The 21124-nt window shown below is 47.7% G+C and overlaps 1 protein-coding gene across 1 annotated transcript in view; it reads left to right on the top strand.

The window, feature by feature from the left end:
• Positions 1–494: 494 nt before the first annotated feature.
• The window catches only part of TNFRSF21 (TNF receptor superfamily member 21), a 70773-nt gene continuing 50143 nt past the window's right edge, over positions 495–21124 (top strand). The window contains exon 1 of the mRNA XM_075923388.1: positions 495–954. Coding sequence (XP_075779503.1) covers positions 874–954 — 81 coding nt within the window. The 5' untranslated portion in view covers positions 495–873. The remainder of the gene's footprint in view (positions 955–21124) is intronic.

Genomic DNA, 21124 nt, shown 5'->3' with positions numbered 1-21124 from the left:
AGGCAACCATATCTGTACGCAGCAGTCAAGATGTGTGTGGACCATGGTTTTATACAGAGGTAATAAGATATTTTCTGTCTTATTCTTTATCCCTTTTTAAATTATTCCTAACATTGTTTGCTTTTTGACTTCGGCTGCACACTGCGTGGATGTTCTCAGAGAACTATCCACAGTGACTCCAAGATCTCCCTCTTGAGCAGCTGTAGCCAAATTAGTCCCCATAATATTGTATGTATAGTTGGGATTATTTTTTCCAATGTGCATTCTTTTACATTTATCAACATTAAAGCCCCGGGGACTTTGCTGAATCTCTAGTCTGTAGAATGGACTCTCCGACAGAAAAGATTGCTATTGACTTCAGCAGGGTTCAGGTCCGGTTTTTCCCCCATGCGATGGGAGTGATGTCAAAGTGCTATTCCCAGGCAGAACGCTGGGTGGCGTCACAACCTCCTGTGTGACGCAACAAATAAGGACCCCACCCCTTTCCGCCCCACGTGTGCGCCCCGCCTCTCCGCGCGGCTCCTGGTCGCTCCGCCCTGCCCGGCGCTGCCAGTTCGAAGCCGGCCGGCGAGGCTGGCACAGCCTCACGGTAGCGATGGGAAGCGGGCTCCTCGCCCTGCTCCCCTGCTACCTGCAGCCCGCGCTCCTGGAGCCGGAGGGCGGGAGCACCGCGCAGCCGGGGGTCCCCGCCGCGCAACCGGGCAGCGGCCGCTGCTGAGCGCGCCCAGCCAGCCCGAGGCGCCGCGCCTAGATGGGCAGCTCCTCCGCCGTGCACGCTGCGGTGCCGGGCGAGGCGCGCCGCTCTCTGCTCTCGCTGCCGGCCGGCTCCATGGCTCTGTGACATCCCCACGCCCAGCCTCACCGCCGCCAGCTATGGGGGCCTCTGCGGGCAGCCGCGCCGCCGCCTTCCCCCAGGCCGGCCGGAGAGCCGCAGCCATCTCCAGCCTTCTCATTGTGAGTGCGCGAAGGGAGGGGGGGCACGTGGCGGGGATGGATGGGGGGAAGGGCACGGTGGGGAAGGCAGCGCTGGGTGGGGGTTGGATAGACGGGGAGCCCAGGCCACGCGGGGATTGGTTGGGCACATGGGAGCCGAGGGATGGGTGCTGAGGGAGATGGATGGGGCCCCAGGGGCTGGTGATGGGGACTGGAGCACATGGGGATGGGTGTTGGGACTAGCAGGGGGTTTACTGCACGGGGTTGCTTTTTATGGAACTAGGTGGGGTAGGGGGCTGCCGAGGGAGGGCAGGGACCGGGAGCGCTGGGGCCGGCGGGGGATGCGTGCGGGCTTCCTGCACTCCGGGGGTGCATTGCGGGGTGGGGGCTAGGGCACGGCGGGGTGCTGTGAGGGGCGGGCTGTGCATCGCTGGCGGAGAACAGGCGCCAGCTGCCCGGGAAGGCGGGGGGTAGGGAGTTGAGGTGGGGAGGGCGATGAGCGCTTTGTCCCGGCTGCTGCGGCTCGGCGCTACGCGGTGCTCGCCCGGCCGGCTGTGCCGTTTGTCGCTGCAGTGAGTCACGCACGATGCTGCTGCTGCTGCGGCGGCGGAGAAATCCCAATATTGTCTCTTCCCCCTTCCCCGCGAGCGGCCCCGTCTCCCCCTTCTGTTCCCTCTGTCACTCGCGCGCTGGTGCCCACAGCCGGGGGGGGGGGGGGGGGAGGGAAGAGACAAGCTCTGCTCTCCTTTCCCCCAGGAGGATTGAGGGGGAGTCGCTGTCGGATCTCCAGGACACTGTCTCTTCTTCCCCGGGTCAGGATCCCAGCTCAGATCCCGGCAGGGGGCGCTACAGCAGTGGGAGCGGGATTGGGGTGGATGCTTTTGGGCAGCAATCAGGGTGCTGGTGGGGGGGGGGGCACAGGCTGGATGTGTTGTTACTGGGATCTCTGCACAGCTTTGCACTGGTTGTTCTGTGAGTGCCTCACAAATCTGCCATGGGAGGTGTCACTGGATTTAAAAGGGTGGGATAGAGAGGGGCGATGTCCCTCTTGCCACAACAACCTTCCCAACAGCAAGAGGTTACAGAACTGTCTCTACCAGGGAGGTGTTGCAAACTACAATACTCAGGACTTCAACAACTGAGCTTCCAGTCTAATGTCTTAAATAGCGAAGGGAAAAATCTTGCATCGGCTGGAAAATAGATTGTCCAGTTGTCATCTTGGCAGAGGCCTAGATGTTGCTCCTTAACCCACAAATGTGGCTAATAAGTGCAACTAATTGCATCAGAAATAAAAACAATCTCCAGCCTTTCCAAGCATTCTCCTCCCTCTTTGCCAGCGTTATGGTGAAGACATTTAACAGGGCTGCATCTTGGCTCTTGCAGAATTGATCATTGCTCTGTTCAGAGCCCCTTTTAGGAGGTGACTTAGGGTAGCTTGTATTGTAAACCCAAGTGACAGATTTGAGTTTCTGATTATTTTTTTTTCTGGATTCATAAAGAAGCAATTTTGCAGTCTAGACTTAAGACATCTTTGGAGATGGAAGAGTTAGAGCGCCCGGGGTTTGAACATTGCTGTTGCTATGGCAGTGTTTATTCAGCACTTTACAGGCCAAATGTGTGTTTGCTGCAATCTTTGTAGAGAGAGAAGTGAAAGCTCACCACATCTTACTGCAGTTGGCTGCCTTACATTAGCATTTAACTGTTCTGTGGCCTGAGCAGAGTTCATTTGAATGTTGATTTATGCTTACAGTTTGCCCCATTCCCTTCCCAGGAGACACCAGTAAGCTGGCATGTCAGAATTCATCCAGGTGGATGATAAATAAATTATGTACTCGGGTGAACTGTGGCTTGCTACGGAATATGTTTGTTCTCGGGATCAGGGTGGGTCTTGGCAAATCACTGCTGGCCCTATGGAAATCCCTGAGTAAACAAAAGTAAACTAAAAAATGGAACATGACATGAATTATTTCTTCAGATCTAAATCACTGATTTTTATACAAAGTTAAAGACTTTCAGAAAATAGAACATCAACTTAGGTTAATAAATTTACGAGATATGGTGTGTATTGTGGCCTAATTCTCGAGACTGCTGAACACTCCAATTCCTATGGGAAACATAATTTTAATATCTAGGTGAGCACATTTGGATTTTTTTTGGCAAACTCCAAGAATCTGAGCAATATGTATTCTGCCTCAATACACACAGCAAAAGCTACAGAGAACAAACTACATTTCTCGGGCTCTGAAACAGTGTTTCCCTGGCTGTCCCTTGGTAACATAATTGATGGGACAGACTACATGGTAAGTGATCCTTATCACCTTATTGGAGGCTTGTGCATCAGTGTAAGAGTTGAATACATTTAAAAAATAAAATGCCTCTTCATTGGTACGAGCAAGGCAATGGTTCTGAGGCTACAACTGGTTGTCTGATCTGTCAGTAATCCTTATGTAACATTCCTGTGTTCGTACCTGTGTCGCTTAACATGCAACAGGCAGCGACTGTCAGATTGCTGAATGCAGTGAGCTTTAAGGAAGGGGGAGCAGCCTATTCTACCTTTGCTTCATCAGTTTAAACACTTTTCTGCTTTGCCTTCTCTGTGTTGCTTTGTTTCTCTTCCCAAGGCAGGGAGGGGAACTTCAGGGTTGCTTGTTGATTAGCATCCTAGAGATCCTGTTTTTATTGAGGTCAGCTAGAGACCTGCCATTTGTGGTGGGACGGGATCATAAAGTGCTACAGAAATGTGTAGTCCTCTGGACACTTAACATTTGTCTTATTTCTTTATGTACTAGGGTAGGAACTAACCTTCACAGCTTTTCTGATAGCTTCTTCATGTGACACGTTGTCTTTTTAGGTGGGGACTGAATGATGCCTTGGTACTGTTGTGACTTATTAGTATGGTACAGTTTATTTGCACATACCTCTTTAAACCAGGACTGTGTCATCCGGCAATATCAGGACCATGGATATTCCTGACTGAGAGAGCCCCAGGGCAGGAGGGCTAGCAGCCAAGAGAGCGCCATGCATGGCCAGGCTGATGGTAGCAGCACCATAGTAGCAGTCCCAAGGGGTAGCTCAGAAACCCAGCTGGGGCAAGCTGGCAGCCCAATCAGAGCTGCATGCCGGTCTGGCATGGGGCTGGGGCTGCCACGGCAACCAGGCTGGGACCACAGCCACTCAGCCAAGGCCACGTGCCATACAAACCGCCGGCAGCGGGCCGAGGTAGCAGTGTCACCTGGCTAGCAGCGTGACTGAAGGAGCCAGCTGTGGGAAGGGGCAGCAGGCTGAAGGAGCTGGTGGCAGGGGACCTTCCTGGTCCGGCAAATTCCCTCATCCAGGACTGCTCAGGTTTGAGGGTGCAAGACCAAGGAAGTACAACCTGTACAACATTTTCTTCTGTGTTCTCTATTAAAAGTCTCTTGCTCTCCTATTTTTGAAGGGTGGAGGAGAGAATGGAATCACCTAGAGATAGATGTAACTTGTGATGCTATCCTGCCCTTAGTAAGGATATGAAAAAAAAACCCGTGTACATGGTTAACAGATGAGCCTGGGATCATTGGTTAACTTCAAAGTTACACACAGGTCCACAGTACACGCGAGGGGGCAGGCAGCTCCCTGGGAGCCCCCCCCCCCCCAGTGTAACGTCAGAAAATGTAGGCAGTTAAGAGGTTACTTAAACACATTTTAACATCCCTAGTTCTTAGCACAGGTGGCTTTTTTTTCAGATCCACAATCTAAAGGAAAGCAGGTATAAATAATTAGGGAAGCTAAAACCACCTGTGGCTGGAAAGAGTATAAAAACTAATGCTCCTAAAGGGGAAACACGTATTTGGCTTCTGTCATCACTATAATACAAGTGACCGAATTTATGCTTGATTTAAACCAAATTGAGTAGTAAAGATAAAAATGCATTCTGCATAAATGAAACTGCTCATATGGCTTATTTAGCAAGTGAAAGCTCACTTTACTTAGTGGCTTCTCTAATTCACTAGCTTATGCAGGATTTTTCCCATCGGACATTTACTAATGTGGTGTCCAGTTCAGTATTATGTGTGCTAGGTGGTGAGATTTTTGACACTTCCCTCCAGAGGCAATTCTACAGACTAACAGCTGTAGCATCAAATTCACTGCTAACTATAACTCTCTTTGCCTACGCATCAGCTCTTGTTTCTACCAACTTACTGTCATGTGCACCATGCTCAAATGTTTTTTTTGTCTGTGTGCTTTCATAAATTTACTGGTGCCTTGCATATGTATATAGGAGTGAGAGGGTGGGGGTACTGCAGCACCCCATGACTTGAAATTATTTCCAGTATGCACAGGGTTTACAGTTTGGTTCAATGGCACTCGGCACCCCCACTATAAAAAGTGTCCCAGAACCCTTGGTGTCTTGATCTTCACTTAGTGAGTGAGTGATACTACAGAAATAAGATGACACATGGTGTCCTGAGAATGTCATAGATAGACTTCAGTGCCACTCCGTAGTGGGAGAAAAAAACCAAGTCAAGAAGTAGGCTGAGCAGAGGGGGCAGGTGGAGGAGTAGGTAGAGAAGGGCAGAACTGTGCAGTGGAATGCAGATGAGGGTGACATGTTTGATGTGGAAACAAATAGGGATGTGAAGATTTACCCAGTTATCTGGTCAGTCTCACCCTTAACGGGTGAGACTGACCAGTTAAGGCTAATTGTGGGGCTGGCGCAGCTCCCTTAATGCTGTGGGCGGGGGCCTGCTTCAGCCCCGCAGGTGATGCGCTGCACATGGGGTTGCTCTGGCCAAGACACTGGAGCAGCTTCTGCCTACAGGGCACCCTCCACAGTCAGGAGTGGGAGACAGTCCAGCCCAGCAGTGGATGGGGAGGGCTGCTCCCTGGACTATCCCCTCCCCCCTTTAATTTGTTAACCAGTTAGACAATTAAACAAGATATTACATCCTTATAAAGAAACAGGAGCTAGTGAAGAGAATTAAAATAGGAATGGCATTGCCGGAGCTGCGGGAAACATCCTGATATCCAACCTGAATTTCCCTCTTTCCCAGTGTCACCCAATTAGTCCCACGCAGCACTCCAAAATGTCTCTGCCGCCTTGATGTTTAAACCCTTAAAATACTTGAATTAGGGATATAAATAAGTAGTCTTCTATTAGGGATGTTAAATTTCAATTAATCAACTAATCGAGTAGTTGATGGAAATTCCATCGACTACTTGGATTAGTCGGGATGGGGGAATGCTTGCTATCCCGCTACGCCTTTGCCTCCCCTGCCTCCCGTGGAGACGGTGCTGGGGGGAAACAGCTTTTAAGCCAGCTCCCCCAGCACCAGCTCCTGTTTCTCCCCCCCCCCCCCCCCCCCCCGCTCCTCCTCTCTGATAGAGGCAGCAAGGCGGGAGGGGAAGCAACTAGTTGAGTGACTACTTGACTATCAGATAAGCTTATGCTTATCGGGTAGTCAAGTAATCACACCCCTATTGTCTATATGATTAACTGATAAGTTTAGGATTATCAGTTAATCTTGTTGACTGTTTGCCACCCTTCTTCCCCTGCCTCTGTATCTGAGGCAGTGGTGGGGGAAGCAGGAGCTGGTTGTCAGCTTAAAAGCCAGTTCCCCTGAGCACCGGCTCCACAGCCTCTGTCCGCAGAGGGTCTGAGCTCCCCACAGGCAGAAGCTGCTCTGCATCCCACAGCGCAGCCTGTGTCTGTGGTGAGCTTGGGCCTGTCACAGGCAGAGACTGCTTTGCGGAAGCAGCCCCTGTCTGCAGGGGATCCTGGCTCTCTGCAGACAGAAGCTGGAGCAGCCTCTGTCCATGGGGAGCTGGGACCCCCTGTGGACAGGGGCTGCTTGCCAGACCAGCCTCTGATTGTGGTAGGCCCAGGCTTGCCACACACAGACTGTTCTGTGGGAGGTGGAGCAGCCTTTGTCCATGGGGCGCTCAGATCCCCCACAGACAGGGGCTGCTGCCACTCTGCACTGTTTCCTCTGTATCTGGTCTGCACGGGGAGCTGGTTTTTAAACTGGCTTCCCTCATGGACTGGATGTTAGATATTGGGTAATTGAATAGTTGAGTAACTGTTAAGAATTCATTCGGTTACTTCAGTATTCAGTTACATTTAGACATTGGGTAAGTCAGCTCTTTGCAAAGAATTGGGTATCAACTCCTTTTCACACTGGATGTAGAATGCAAATTTTCTTCACTGCTTCAGTGGACATATCGGGCATTAAGAACAGTGCTGGATCAACCACTTGAAATCCAATGTGCAAGACTCATCTAGTCAGCATAAATAAGGATGTTAAATTGCGGTTATCTGACTAATCGTGTAGTTGATGAAATTTGTATCGACTATACGATTAGTCGAGAAGGACCGCTCTGCGGAGCTGCAGCGGGGCTAACTTCAGGAGCTAGCCCTGAGCAGACCTGGTTTATGCTGGCTTCGGGAGCCACCCATGCTGCAGCTCTGCGTTTTAAATGTAGGAAGAGCCGCTGGGTTCTTACTACATTTAAAATGCAGAGGTGCAGTGTCCCCAACCAGAGAGAGCTGTGTCGGTTCGGTCCCACCGCGTGATGAGTCCAGCAGCCCCTGGCCACGGCCAACCCTGTCCGCCATGAACAGAGGCTACTCTGGCACCAGCCTCTGCACAGGGCCAGCCTGGGCTGCTTGGTGGCAGCAGTCCTGTGCCACCACAAATAGAGGCTGCTTGGTGGCAGCAGCCATCACCTCTGGGGAGGGGCGGTCCAGCTCCATGCTGGGACCTCCGCAAACAGGTTCTGCTCCCAGAGCAGCTTCTACCCATGGCAAACCTCAACCCAGAATTGGCTGAGGGTGCTTCGCAGCAGCCCTCCTATTCCCCCCTGCTGCCTCTCATAGAAGCAGCAGGGGAGGAGAGGCAGGCAGCATCCAGAGAAAGGGCTGCGGGGAGCCAGCTTTTAAGCCAGCTCCCCCTGGCACCTGTTTCCCACCACCCTTGCTGCCTCTCAGAGACCGCAATGGGGGTGAGGAGGAGAAGCGAGTAGTCGATACTCCAGTCGACTACTCGCTAACATCCTTACGCACAAGATATAGTTTTTTATTTTTTTTTCTCATGCAATCCATTCTTTGGTATTTGTCCGAGTAAAGGATTGGATTATGCTTCAAGTTTCAGTTCATTATTCCTGTGCTTCTGCAACTATGGTTTTTAGAAGTATTAAGCAACTTGATCAGTTGGCTAGAGACGATTTTTGACATTTCTAAGGAAAGTCATGGGAATGAGGAATCTGTTATCAACACTGACTTAATGTTTAACTAATGTACTTTTGTAGTTCCTGGCTGTCTCGTTGTCACACTTGAATCTTTCACAAGCTAGGTGATACATGGATTGTTCCCTTTGTGGGCTGAATACAGGTGGAGAACAAAACGGAATAACTTTTGAACACCCTGTACTTACACACTTCTAAACCATTACCTCAAGCTTTTGTGATTGGTGGCCTGCACTCTGTGTTCCAGAGTTAGCAGTTAGCAGGTACACATTTACCAACCCCTAGTTGACTATTAGCATGGGCTATTCAGAGTTCTTGTATTCATGCTAGTTAGTCATGCACAGGTGAATGGGGGACTAGGAAGTGGCTGATACAGCTGGGTTTTCTGTGTGGCCAACTGGCATGAGTGTTCAAAAGGCAAAGGCACAAAATGAGATCAAACTAGCTACAGGCATAAAGGGAAACAAGAAGACCTTTTATAAATACATTAAAAGCAAGAGGAAGACCAAGGACAGGGTAGGCCCACTGCTTAGTGAGGAGGGAGAAGCAGTAACAGGAAACTTGGAAATGGCGGAGATGCTCAATGACTTCTTTGTTTTGGTCTTCACCGAGAAGTCTGGAGGTGTGCCTAACGTAGTGAATGCAAGCAGAGAGAGGGTAAGTTTAGAAGATAGGATACACAAAGAACAAGTTAAAAATCACTTAGGAAAGTTAGATGTCAGCAGGTCACCAGGTCCTGATGAAATGCATCCCAGGATACTCAAGGAGCTGATAGAGGAGGTATCTGAGCCTTTAGGTATGATCTTTGAAAAATCATGGAAGACAGGGGAGATTCCAGAAGACTGGAAAAGGGCAAATATTGTGCCCATCTATAAAAAGGGGAATAAGAACAACCCAGGAAACTACAGACGGGCCAGTTTAACGTCTGTCCCAGGGAAGATAATGGAGCAGGTAATTAAGGAAATCATATGCAAACACTTGGAAGGTAATAAAGTGATAGGGAATAGCCAGCATGGGTTTGTGAAGATCAAGTCATGCCAAACTAATCTGATAGCTTTCTTTGATAGGATAACGAGCCTTGTGGATAAGGGAGAAGCGGTGGATGTCATATACCTAGACTTTAGTAAGGCATTTGATACGGTCTCGCATGATATTCTTATTGATAAACTAGGCAAATATAACTTGGATAGGGCCACGATAAGGTGGGTGCATAATTGGCTGGATAACCGTAGTCAGAGAGTTGTTGTTAACAGTGCTAAATCCCGCTGGAAAGGGATAACAAGTGGAGTTCCGCAAGGGTCTGTTTTGGGACCCGTACTGTTCAATATCTTCATCAATGATGTAGATATTGGGATAGAGAGTACGGTTATTAAGTTTGCAGATGATACCAAACTGGGTGGGGTTGCAACTTCTTTGGAGGATAGGGACATAATTCAAAATGACCTTAGCAAGTTAGAGAAATGGTCAGAGGTAAACAGGATGAGGTTTAATAAAGAGAAATGCAAAGTGCTCCACTTAGGAAGGGACAATCAGTTCCATACATACAAGATGGGAAGCGACTGTCTAGGAAGGAGCATGGCGGAAAGGGATCTAGGGGTCATAGTGGACCACAAGTTGAATATGAGTCAACAGTGTGATGCTTTTGCAAAAAAAGCAAATATGATTCTAGGTTGTATCAACAGGTGTGTTGTAAACAAAACTCGTGAAGTCATTCTGCTGCTCTACTCTGCATAGTTAGGCCTCAGCTGGAGTACTGTGTCCAGTTCTGGGCGCCACATTTCAAGAAAGATGTGGAGAAATTGGAAAGGGTACAGAGAAGAGCGACAAGAATGATTCAAGGTTTAGAGAACATGACCTATGAAGCCAGGCTTCATGAACTGGGCTTGTTTAGTTTGGAAAAAAGAAGATTAAGGGGGGACATGATAGCGGTTTTCAAATATCTAAAAGGGTGTCACAAGGAGGAAGGAGAAAATTTGTTCCTCTTGGTTTCTGAGGACAGGACAAGGAGTAATGGGCTTAAAGTGCAGCAGGGGAGGTTTAGATTGGACATTAGGAAAAAATTCCTAACTGTCAGGGTGGTCAAATATTGGAATAAATTGCCAAGGGAGGTGGTGGAATCTCCCTCTCTGGAGATATTTAAGAACAGGTTAGATAGACATCTGTCAGGGATGGTGTAGACGGAGCTTGGTCCTGCCTTGAGGGCAGGGGGCTGGACTCGATGACCTCTCGAGGTCCCTTCCAGTCCTATTTATTCTATGATTCTAGGTATCAGAATCCCAGCAGCTATATGCTTTCTCTGTTAATACTTCCTAGCTTTATTTTAATTAATAGAACTGCTCCTCTGTTCCAGGTTCAATGCACACTAAATAAAATGACACATTTACATTCAAATGGAGCTCATGTTGATTAAAAAATGCTGTACCCAGGCTGCTTCTTTCTTCCTCCAGAAGCATAATTGTCTGTACAAAGGCTTCAGGTTGAAAATAACTGTTACTGAAGTATCCCATTTTGTGTGACAGTAGTGCAGAGATGTCAGTTGAAACCCTCTTTCTGCAGCATAAGGGATGTTCCTCACACTAAAGATTAGTGCTTCTCTACGCTTAAAATATTGCAGTGACACTGCTGTAGCACTTTAGTGAAGATGCTACCTATGCTGCATTTTCCCCAAAAGAGTAAGCTAAGTTGCCTGCAGAACTCTGTTGACCTAGTGCTGTCTGCGCTGGGGGTTAGGTTAGTTTAACTGTGTTGCTTGGGGTGGGGGTGGATTTTTCACACCCTACCAACCTAACCTCCCAGTGTAAACCAGGCCTTAGATAAGGGGACAGGGGAGTAGTGGGGACTGGGCACGAGCCGGGAATCAGCTGATTCCCGAGTGGCACTCAGTCCCAGATGCTGCGACTCTGCTTTTAAAATGTATAAAGAGCTGGCAGTCTCTTAATACACTTGACATTCAGAAACGGAACAGGGAGACCTGGCACAAGCCAGGCCAGCTGATTGCAGGCTCACACTGGGTTGTCCCCCTTCCTTCCCCCCCCCCCCCCCCCCCGGCTGTGCTTTAGCCCTTTAAATGTATTAAGAGCCCAATTTAAAGGGATGGTGTGCAGTGCAGGGCAAGGGGAGGGAACCTGCACAGGGTTCTTAATATGTTTAAAAATCCGAAGCTCTCAGCAGGGGAGACCCAGCGTGAGCCTGCCAGCTCTTAATACATTTAAAAGGCAGAGATGCAGTGGGTTTAGCTGCTGGGACTGTGCACGAACTCCGCTGCGGCTCCCCCGCTTATCGACTAGCTGATGGAGAATCATCGACAAGGCGATTAGTTGATTAAACTATATTTAACATCCCTAGCTCAGATCACTGCCCCAGGTCTGACACTCCACAGTTACCTCAACAGTGCATAACATCCTCCACTTCTGCCGGGGGAAATCCCAGATCAAAACATTTTGGAAGAGTTTGCTTCTCTGGGCATGGGACCGTGCCTGTGAGCCTGTTCTTGCTTGTAAGAGCTTACCCTAAGCTCCCTGCACAGACAGAGGAGTTAACAGGATAGCTAGCCCTCAGAGTCTTACACCAGCTGCATAGCTCAAGGCCAGCTGGTGTCTGTCTGAGGCTGTGTGCGCGTGCCAGGATCTGGGAAGTTGATGCCTCTCTCATTGTTCTCCTAATATGAACAGGACCTGGCCTTTCTGGGGGTGTCCCATTCCCTGCTTGCCTCTTGTGAGCCAGATTGTGTGGGGGCAAGGGTGTATGTTTCAGGGGGGGTTGACCCCCCCCATTTCCTATATCCCTCTTAACTTGATCTGGGGTCCTTGCTCCCCAAGTGGTGTCCAAGCCTGTTACCTGCTCTGTGTGTCTGCCATGACCTGTGGGACCAGACCCATCTGTGAAGCCTGAGTCCCTTCCCTGGCCAGGTTGGGGGTGGGACTTGCTTTTGTGAGTCTGAGCCCCTCAGTATGAACTAGGATCTGGAAATGTCAAACTCCCCTGTGTGGGAAGCTTACAGCAGGCAGGTTTGACACGTGCAGGGAGAACATCAAGAACGCACTGCTGTTTTGGGGTGAGGAGCAGATTATACTGCACATGTACCAGAAGCCCTCTGGCAGCAGGGACAGGGGAAGGGAACTAATGTGAATGGAGCCGTTAACATGCCTCGGGGCTGTTTCAAGCTGTGTTCATTGTTTTAGCTGAGAACATTTAATTGAGATAAATGGGCCACTTAACACCTTCTGAGCCTGCAGCTTTGAAGGCTGAAACCCACCTTGAGTAAAAACCTGAGAAGGAGCTGGAACCTTTTGGGGAAAAACCTGCTCCCTCTGAGAAATGTATTCTGAATGCAGCAGAAGGTGCATTGGAGAAGGTGTGGGCTGGATGAGCCTGGGGTATGGATTTGCATGTATTTACATATATGTTTGCATGTATATGCAGCCACACTGAAGTTGTGGCCCTCGACATGTGCTGTGAGTGTCATTGTGGCCCCTGGGGCTTCCACGGTTGAGGAGCCCTTGCTTAATGGGATAGGAAAGGGAGGGAGAATTGGAAATGTTGCTCAGGTGTGCACCTGCGCGGCCGCATACAACACATGTTCCGCCTACCCACCTCCTTTGCAGAGCTGCGCAGCAGCACTTGCCTGCCAACTGGGAGTGAGTGGCGCAGCAGGGGGCTGCTCCAGGCTGGGACTGGCTGAGGCGGTGTGGTGTGGGGGCTGCTCCAGTGCTGGTTGGGGCCACGTGGCAGAGGGACCGGGGCCTACTCGGGGGAGCAGTGTGGCGGTGCTGTGTTCCAGTGTTCAGGGCTGCAAAGTGGCTTCCCAACTGCTCCCTGGGCTGGCTGCATAGCAGCCACCCAAAGCTGCAGTGGGGCTGAGGTATGTCTGCTCCTAGGGCTGGGGCCTCCTGTACCTCTCTTCCCCCCCCCCCTTCAGAGTCCCTTACCCCCCAACCCTCTGTCTCTCCCCACTTGTCACTGCCCTACCCCCAGCACCTCACTCGCTGCAAAGCCTGGGTGCTAGCAGCAACTTCCCTCTGCCAGGTGGGGACTCTCAGCCAACCCCATTAGGAGCAGCCTGGGGCAGTTCCTGCCATGCACGCAGCCTGCCCCGGGAGCAGTGCTCCTTGGAGAGGGGGCACATCTCACCTTCTCCCCACAATGTGGAAGTGCGCTACCTGGGAGAGTCTCTTGGGGAGTGTCAAGACTTCTTCCCCACTCTGGCATGGTAAATGCAGAAGTGGGGGCCCGCAGAAGTACCCCAAAACCTTGTCTTTCCAGACTTTGGTATAAAACTTCCCCATAATCTTAACCTAGATTTTGGGGATAAAATCCGCTACCATCACCCAAGTAATAAGAAAATAGGGGGAGAGATCACTTGGGAAATCTCACCCCTAAAGTAAAAACCAGGACACACAAATTAACAAATACCAGGTTAATAAAAGAAAAGAACTTTTATTATCACCACAGTATTCCTGTTGCTGCAAGCATAATGACTAGATGGAAAAAGTCACAAATTAATATACTCATGGGGGAAACCCCACCATGGGCTAAGACTTAATTACAAAGGAGGTCAAAACCCATTTTAAAAAATGCACAGACATCAGATCGTATTTCCCAAACCATAAAACAAGAAAAATTAACGGATTTATCTAAACATTACCCTACTTACAGATAGTGAAGAGTCTATTCTTGGAGGGAGACAGAATCCTCAGTAGCTAGAGAGAAACTGACCAGGGACAAAGGAGGGAAAAACCAAAAATTCCTTTGTCCCAGTTTGAAATTCCTATTGGCCAACTCTACCTGGCTTAGGTAAGGGACATAGTTAACCCCTTAATCCCCAGGCTGCTGACTAACTCTCATGATCATGACCAGGAGCAGCGGTACTGGTGAGTGCCACAGTGGCATACATCCGAACAAGCGCACATGGCCTCATTGTTGGCGCGCAAGACAAAACTCGCTCTGCCCGTGGATGGAAAATCTTAGAGGGAACACTGGCTGTTGGCATTATTCATATTTTAAATTAATACTGATAAGGGAAACCACCAAATACTAATTGAACCATAAATTCCTTTGTTAAAGCGAAAAGTCAAATACTTATCCTATGGAGAGGTGGAAAAGGGGCGTGGGTAGAAACACCAGTCTCTTCTCACAGACTTATGGTTACTGTAACAACCATGTATGTTGTGGCCAAAAAGCATCTCACCCTCAGAAGCTGGTTCAATAAAATATATTCCCTCAATTACCTTGTCTCTAACAACCATATAATAAAATGGTTTGGGGACATTTAGAAGGCAAAGGTGCAGTGGTGGACTGGGTGCAAGCCGGGAATCAGCTGTCCTGGCTCGCGCCTGATCCTAGATGCTGCGCCTCTACTTTAAAAGTATAGGTGCAGTGACTGGTCTGCAGGACGTTATCTGTTAACACTGCGTTTTCCCTGTGTAGGCATGATTTTGGATGAAATGTGGTATTTGTTCTGGGCTTATTCTGTCAAACCTCCGACATTTCCAGTGGCTGAAGTGGGATGGGTCTTGCCATGAAGATGGGAGAAGAGGTTGTACAGAGAGAGACCCCATCCTGTGGTTGGGGGGTGACTGGACTGCTCCACAGGGGGTGCCATCTGGTCCCGGCTCATAGGACGTTATCACAACTCGAGAGTGGCGTGACTGGGCCAAATCTCAGTGCAGCTGTGGCCGTCTGTGTCTGTCTGTCTGGAGCCAGATGGCAATGCCTGAAGTGGGGCAGGGGGCTGAGCCCAGACTGTTGCATGGAGCAAGATCCACTAGACCCAGGAATGAGGGATTTGGGGATGTGGATGCAGGAGAGGGGTCAAAGCTGGACAGTCCCAGGACTGAGGTATTTTCTGTGCTTGCCTCGTCTTTACTGCGGTATGACGATTTTACAGCCTCACTTCATTCAGCCTTAACTCTGAAATGTTTGGCTTACAGGCTTTGCTGCTTTAACATGTCTAATTAGTAAAAGAAATATAAGTTACTGAAGACTGAAAAGAGTATGGGCTAAAAGATCACAATACACTCCTGTTTAAAAAAAAAAATCAAATCAACGTGAGCATATTCCTTGATACCCTATAGCAGTGGTCCCCAATGTGGTGCCCATGGGTGCCATGGCGCCCGCCAGAGCATTTATGTGCGCCCTCCGCATGATCTGGGCTGCCCTGCCTCCCCAGCGCGCGGCACATGCACGGCCCCTGCCTGCCCCGGGCGCGCAGCGCATGGGCGGCGCCGGGTGTATGGCGCATGGGCAGCCCCAAAAGGTTGGGGACCACTGCCCTATAGCCTGTATTTAGCACCTGTGTAGTCTGAAAACAACCAGAGAGATTCACTTCAAGTTGACTCAAACTCTTTTTCCCTTTTTTAGCTGTCAGCAAATGGTGATGGCTTATAGTATCTTAAAGCAACACTGTTGGACTACATGACCCTTGCAGTCCCTTCTAACTCTATAATTCAGACTTGCTGGAAATTGATTTAAAAAAACGTGTTTTGAGAATCTATTTTTTTAATGGGGGGGAGGGGGGGTTCCTTCTCTCTTGTTTCTAAGGTACTCCCAACAAGGGAGAAGGTCACTACACAGCAGGGAAAGAGTGAAACTTAATTGTATGCAAATGTGCTGTCATAGGCACAAAGTAAAGCCAAAGAGATTTGCTGATGCTACCGTAGGAGGCATAGCATCATCAGATAAATATTGACCGACTCCTGCCTTCAAAGGGGACACCAGAGATTTTATAAACCTGTTGCTCTAAGACCGAGTTGAAAGTCTGGTAAATCTGAAGTTTCCTAACACTGCGAGGGGAAAAAAATGATAAGCATTTTTTTTAACTATCTTGCTTGGAACGCAGTTGTTTTTGTTGCCTTTCCTCACATGGATACTTCTTCAAGACTTAGTTTTGGGGACACCCCTCCCCCCCCATTGTTTGAAGTGGCACTTAAATTTTGGGAGAGGAGATCTGTCACACTGCCTGGTATGGAACACAACAAAGAGTGCCTATCTCAGGTCAGACTGCCAAAATATAGGGCACATATTCCCAAATTAGTGGTATATCATTAGATTTCACCACCGCAGCAGTAAGTGTGTGCTTTGAAAATACTGGACTGGTTATTATGAGGCCACAGAACGTCTCCGGGCCTGTAGCTGCTCATGCATTACCCAGACAAACTAGATTTCTGTGATGAATGATTATTGAAACCAGAATCACATAGAACCAGACACACTCTCCAGATCAAAATATGCATCAGATCTTACCCCAAAACCATGCCAGTAGCCAGTCCTCTATTAACTACAAACTAAAAGTTAACACCAAAAAGACAGTTAAGGGGCTGAAATGATATTATCCTGAACTGCAAACTCGGAAATCAATATATAATTGTTAAATCTGCCAGTTTGTAATAGGTCTCTCTGGTTCATCCAAAAGACTGGTGTCCAAATGTCAGCTTAGATGTAGAATCTGCTAGTCTTTCCGTTAATCTTTCAGGGCATCCCAAGTAATGAATTGGGGAGCTCCATCCAGTGGCTCAAACTTCCCCTGTAAAAGTTCAGCAGATTGAGATGGCAGGTTCAAGCAGGAGGTTTTTCTTTTATAGCTGAAACCAGCTGCCAAGTGTTCTGAGCGCATGTGTCAGAAGACTCCTCATTGTGGAGCCCACAAGGACCCACTCTTTGAAGTTATCATTTCTATTTGCTGTGCATGTAAAAATAATTCAGTTGTGCTCCTTTACAAAAAGCAATTGCTGGTCATTCAGCATAACGTGCAACTGTAATCAAGACCATTCACTTGTGTGTGGGCATCAAAGAGATGGTAAAAGGGGCTAATAAACTAGGTCCGTTCCTGTTAATAAAAGATCAATGACGGCAGTGTGTATGTCTATATCCTGTAACTCTAATTACCCTTAAGATCAAAGATGTGTATATTCTGCACGAATCTCATGAATATTATCTATAGTGTCTTCAGCTTATCTTTCCCTAGTGTATCTGAACTTGCCTCGAAGGGTCACAAAATCCTGATTTTTTTTTTTTTTTTAAACCTGCTCTGGTTTGTTGTTCAGCCTAGGAATGTGAAGGACTAGTCGATTATCCGATAAGCAAATGCATAGATTGGGAAACGCAAATTGCAGTTTATTTAAAGTTAATTTTGAAATAGAGAGCTATTCTGAAATGTCCTTTAATCCTCATGGAACGAGGTTTACAGGGATGTCAGAATAGCACGCTTCTTATTTCAAAATAACGGGCAAGCTGTCAGGATGTGGAAAATGGTATTTTGTGATACCGGAAGTATTCTGAAATAGCACCGCTGTCTAGAGGCACCCTGAGAGTTCACCTAATCCCATTAACATCCAACCCAATCATAGAAGGTGTGAATTGAGGATGTTGAGTATCAGGTAATTGATTATTCGATTAGTCGATAGGGCGCCTCTGCCTTTGAAGTGTAGCAACAGCCCTAGGATCCAAGAGGGTTAAGGGACATTTCGGAGTAGCTCTCTATTTCAAAATTAACTTGAAATAAACTCTGCAATTTGCGTAGCTCAAATTGCATAGCTTATTTCGAGCTAAGGGGTACAGTATAGAGGCATCAACAAAGACTAACAGTGCTACCCATCTGAGGCTGCTGATATGATATCGTTCCTATATAGTTGAACTACAAGCTGTTCCAAAATGACTCTGAGCCAAATTCTATCCTGTTGTCCCAATGTAACTCCTACTGGAAATCACCAGTGTCAATTCATTTGGGTTTAATTATGGGAGTGCGTTCCAGACCATTACCACAGTGAGGAGAAGAGTAAAAATGTTAAAGGATCCAAATGGCTTAGGAAACAGAAGTTGTCTCTGTGTATGTAACTGTGCAGTTGATTGTGAAGGGTTGTGTGAAATATATTTTAAGTAGGATTGTATATCATTTTTAGAAGCTTAGTAAGTTACGTGTATGGTCATGAAATCGGAAGAGTGAGCCAGCAGTGGCCTGCAGCAGCCTCATGTTATAAAACAGGTGTGGATGTCAAATCCCTATAAACTGTAAATCCCAGAATTCAGTGTCCTACCTTGATCTGAGCAGCCTTCTCCAATCCACTCCTTCCCCACATGTTATCGGGGCAGCACGTGTATTCTGCTATGGTTCAATGAGAATTGTTTCCCTGGAATCCTGGCAGGTTGTTAACATGACTCTGAAGTTGGGCTAAGTCCGGGAAACTCTAGCATGGAAAATACTAAGGTTTTTTTTTTTTCTATTTTAAAAACCCCTCTTTTCAGTCCACTCAATCTGCTTTGCTGAGTTGCCTTTCAATATCTTTAATAAACCAATATTTTGAAACACTTCTCCTTTCTATTCCTACCATTCCTACCAGAGAGTTTAAAGGACATAATTACCTCCATCATGCCCTCAGTGCCCCTCTTGTTTTATGTGGTTCCTGAGGGGAACCACCTAATCTGCATACTCAAGGTTTGCCAAGCAGTGGCGAGCCCTGCTCGCCAGCCGCGCGGTTCTGCGCATGCGCAGATTGCTCCGTGCCGGCTCTTCCGGGTTGTAAACTACTCGCCACGGGTGAGTAGATTACATTATTTGTCGAACCCTGTGCATACTATACAACAAACAGAAGAAAATCAAGGAGGCGCTCTCAATACTAGAGACTCCCCTAAAAACCCAAGGTTCCACATACGCTTCCTCTTGGGTAGACTTTACTAAAACCCAACAAGCCACCTACAAGGATTATTTCACCGTTCATCAGAAGAAAAAGGACAATAAACTCTCCAAACTCCTACACGCCTCAGGATCTTTAATTCCCGGTACTTTCAACTGACCTAGCAACACTGTCAACCTTTCCAGCCACATTTTTAGCCCGGCAGAGGAATCGGTCCTGTCTCCAGGACTCTCCTTCTGCCGCTCTACTCCCATTAATGTGATTCTGTTCTGTGGAGATCTGGAAGCCTATTTTTTTTTGCCGCTTCCACCTTTAGTTCATATTCGTGTATCTTCACCCATCTCAAGAAATTCACTGAACCCCTCTCTATCTGCTGCCTCCCCATATTCTGCCCCCTCGTGCTGGGCAGCAGAGTTCTGAGTGCTGTAGAAAAGCCCTTGGAAGCATTTGCAGCTGGGACCTATGCTTTTTTGATCCCTCTCTTAAAAGGGACAGTATTATTTTGTGTGTGTCTGAAATCTTTACCCTATTCCCTCTCTTCTCTGGGTAATACTCCAGCCCATCTGCTTCTCTGGGGAACAAGTCAATGACTGTCTGGTACCACTTGCCTGGCCCTAATCTCTTCCCTAGATGAGCTAGATTGTAAAACCCAGTAAATAAATACAGAATCAGAAAGCTAAGCAGACGTTTTCCCTCCAAGGGGAAGAGGGTCAGCAAATCAAAGGCAGATCAATATTGGTTGGACCAGTTGAGCTGTAAGGAGAAGGTATTCCTTCCCCAACAGATAAAACCCCTTGCAGGCTGTGTTTATGGTCTCCATAGTGTCGACATACCCCGAGGGCTTATTTTCTCTAGAGGCAATACAGCAGGGCTACAGCACCGCAGCTGTGCCAATGTCATGTTGTAGCATAGGCACTTGTACAGCCTTGGGAGGGGTTTTCTGTCATGGTAGTTAATCCATCCCCTTGAAAGGCAGTAGCTAGATTGATAGAGGAATTCTTCCATTGACTTAGTGGTATTTGTACCTTGGTTTAGGTCAGAATGGTTTCGGGTGTGAGTTTTTCACACTCATGAGTTACTTAGCTAAGTCAGCCTAAGTGTTGTGTGAGGGCCAGATCCAAGTGTGATGTTTCCCTTTCTGTAGCAAGACACTTACTTTTCATTTCTGTACCAAGGAGGAGGGGAGACACTTTTTTTTTTTTTTTTTTTTTTTTTAATGTAACCTTTGTTTACTGTCAGAACAGTAATTTGATGCACAGTAATTGGCAGGTCAGCTCATCAACTTCTGTACACAAGTAATTACTACTTTATAAAATATTATGTGTTTTGTTCAAATCCTTGGCCATAAATTATTTACCCGGGGAAATGTAAGTGTGCTAGGCTGAGCATATTTTTCCAGGAAGCCGGAGACTGCACCAAAAATGATGCAGTGTAATTTGCTGTTACTCTGATATCATTTTTGCAGAGTCATGTTTGTTGAGTTTTAAATGTATTCTCCTTGGCTGATTTCCCAGAATAGGTAGCAAAGCAAGAACAAGTAACCATATAGTGCAGCAAAGTGATGTATGAACTCAGATGGCAGATTAAAATACATGGGCTTTATTAGTCTCCATCCCAGTATTCCTTTCGGCATTTAATTTAAATCTTTCATCAGTGTAATAACTGAACTTCCAAACTCGATTTCTAAAGGAGTGGCTTTCAGCCTGCGGTCTGCAGACCCCTGAAAGTCTGTACTCTGTTTCTAAGGTTTCCAAAGGGGGGGGGGGGGGGGGGGGGGGCATGCTTCCATTTGAAAATGTTTAGGATCAATAGATTGAGAGGTTGAAATCCACTCTTCTAAAGGAATTTTTATTTTGATTTATTTATGAAACATTTCTGTTGTAACTATATGAATATTGTCTTCAAGAACTCTGCTTATATCACGTTACTATGCATTGGGGGATGGTGTTGCATCAGCCGTCCCCACTGATACTCTTTGTGTTGTAATTTGGCTTTTTTTTAATTCCATTGGCACTGGTATTCCCTGTAAGCTGTGTACTTGTGCTATTAATCAACTAATTGAATAGTTGGGTGGAATTTCCATCAACTATTTGATTAATCAATAAGGACGCTTCCACTTTGAAATGTAGTAAGAGCCTGCCCGGCTGTTGCTACATTTCAAAAGTAGAAGCGCTGCTCACCATTCTGCCTTTGAAATGTACAAGAGCCCCAGCAGGGACTCTTGTGCATTTCAAAGGTGGAACGCCGCCTGCACCTTTGTTCCGTCCCACGGAGCTGGAGCTGGGTGAAACCGGCTTCCCCCCAGAACCTCCACCTCTTCCCCCTCCCTTGCTACCTACCTC

This window comes from Pelodiscus sinensis, chromosome 3 (genome assembly GCF_049634645.1).
Source record: "Pelodiscus sinensis isolate JC-2024 chromosome 3, ASM4963464v1, whole genome shotgun sequence".
NCBI classification, from domain to species: domain Eukaryota; kingdom Metazoa; phylum Chordata; order Testudines; family Trionychidae; genus Pelodiscus; species Pelodiscus sinensis.
Note: the sequence above shows the minus strand (reverse complement) of the source record. Positions and strands in the feature narration are given on the sequence as shown.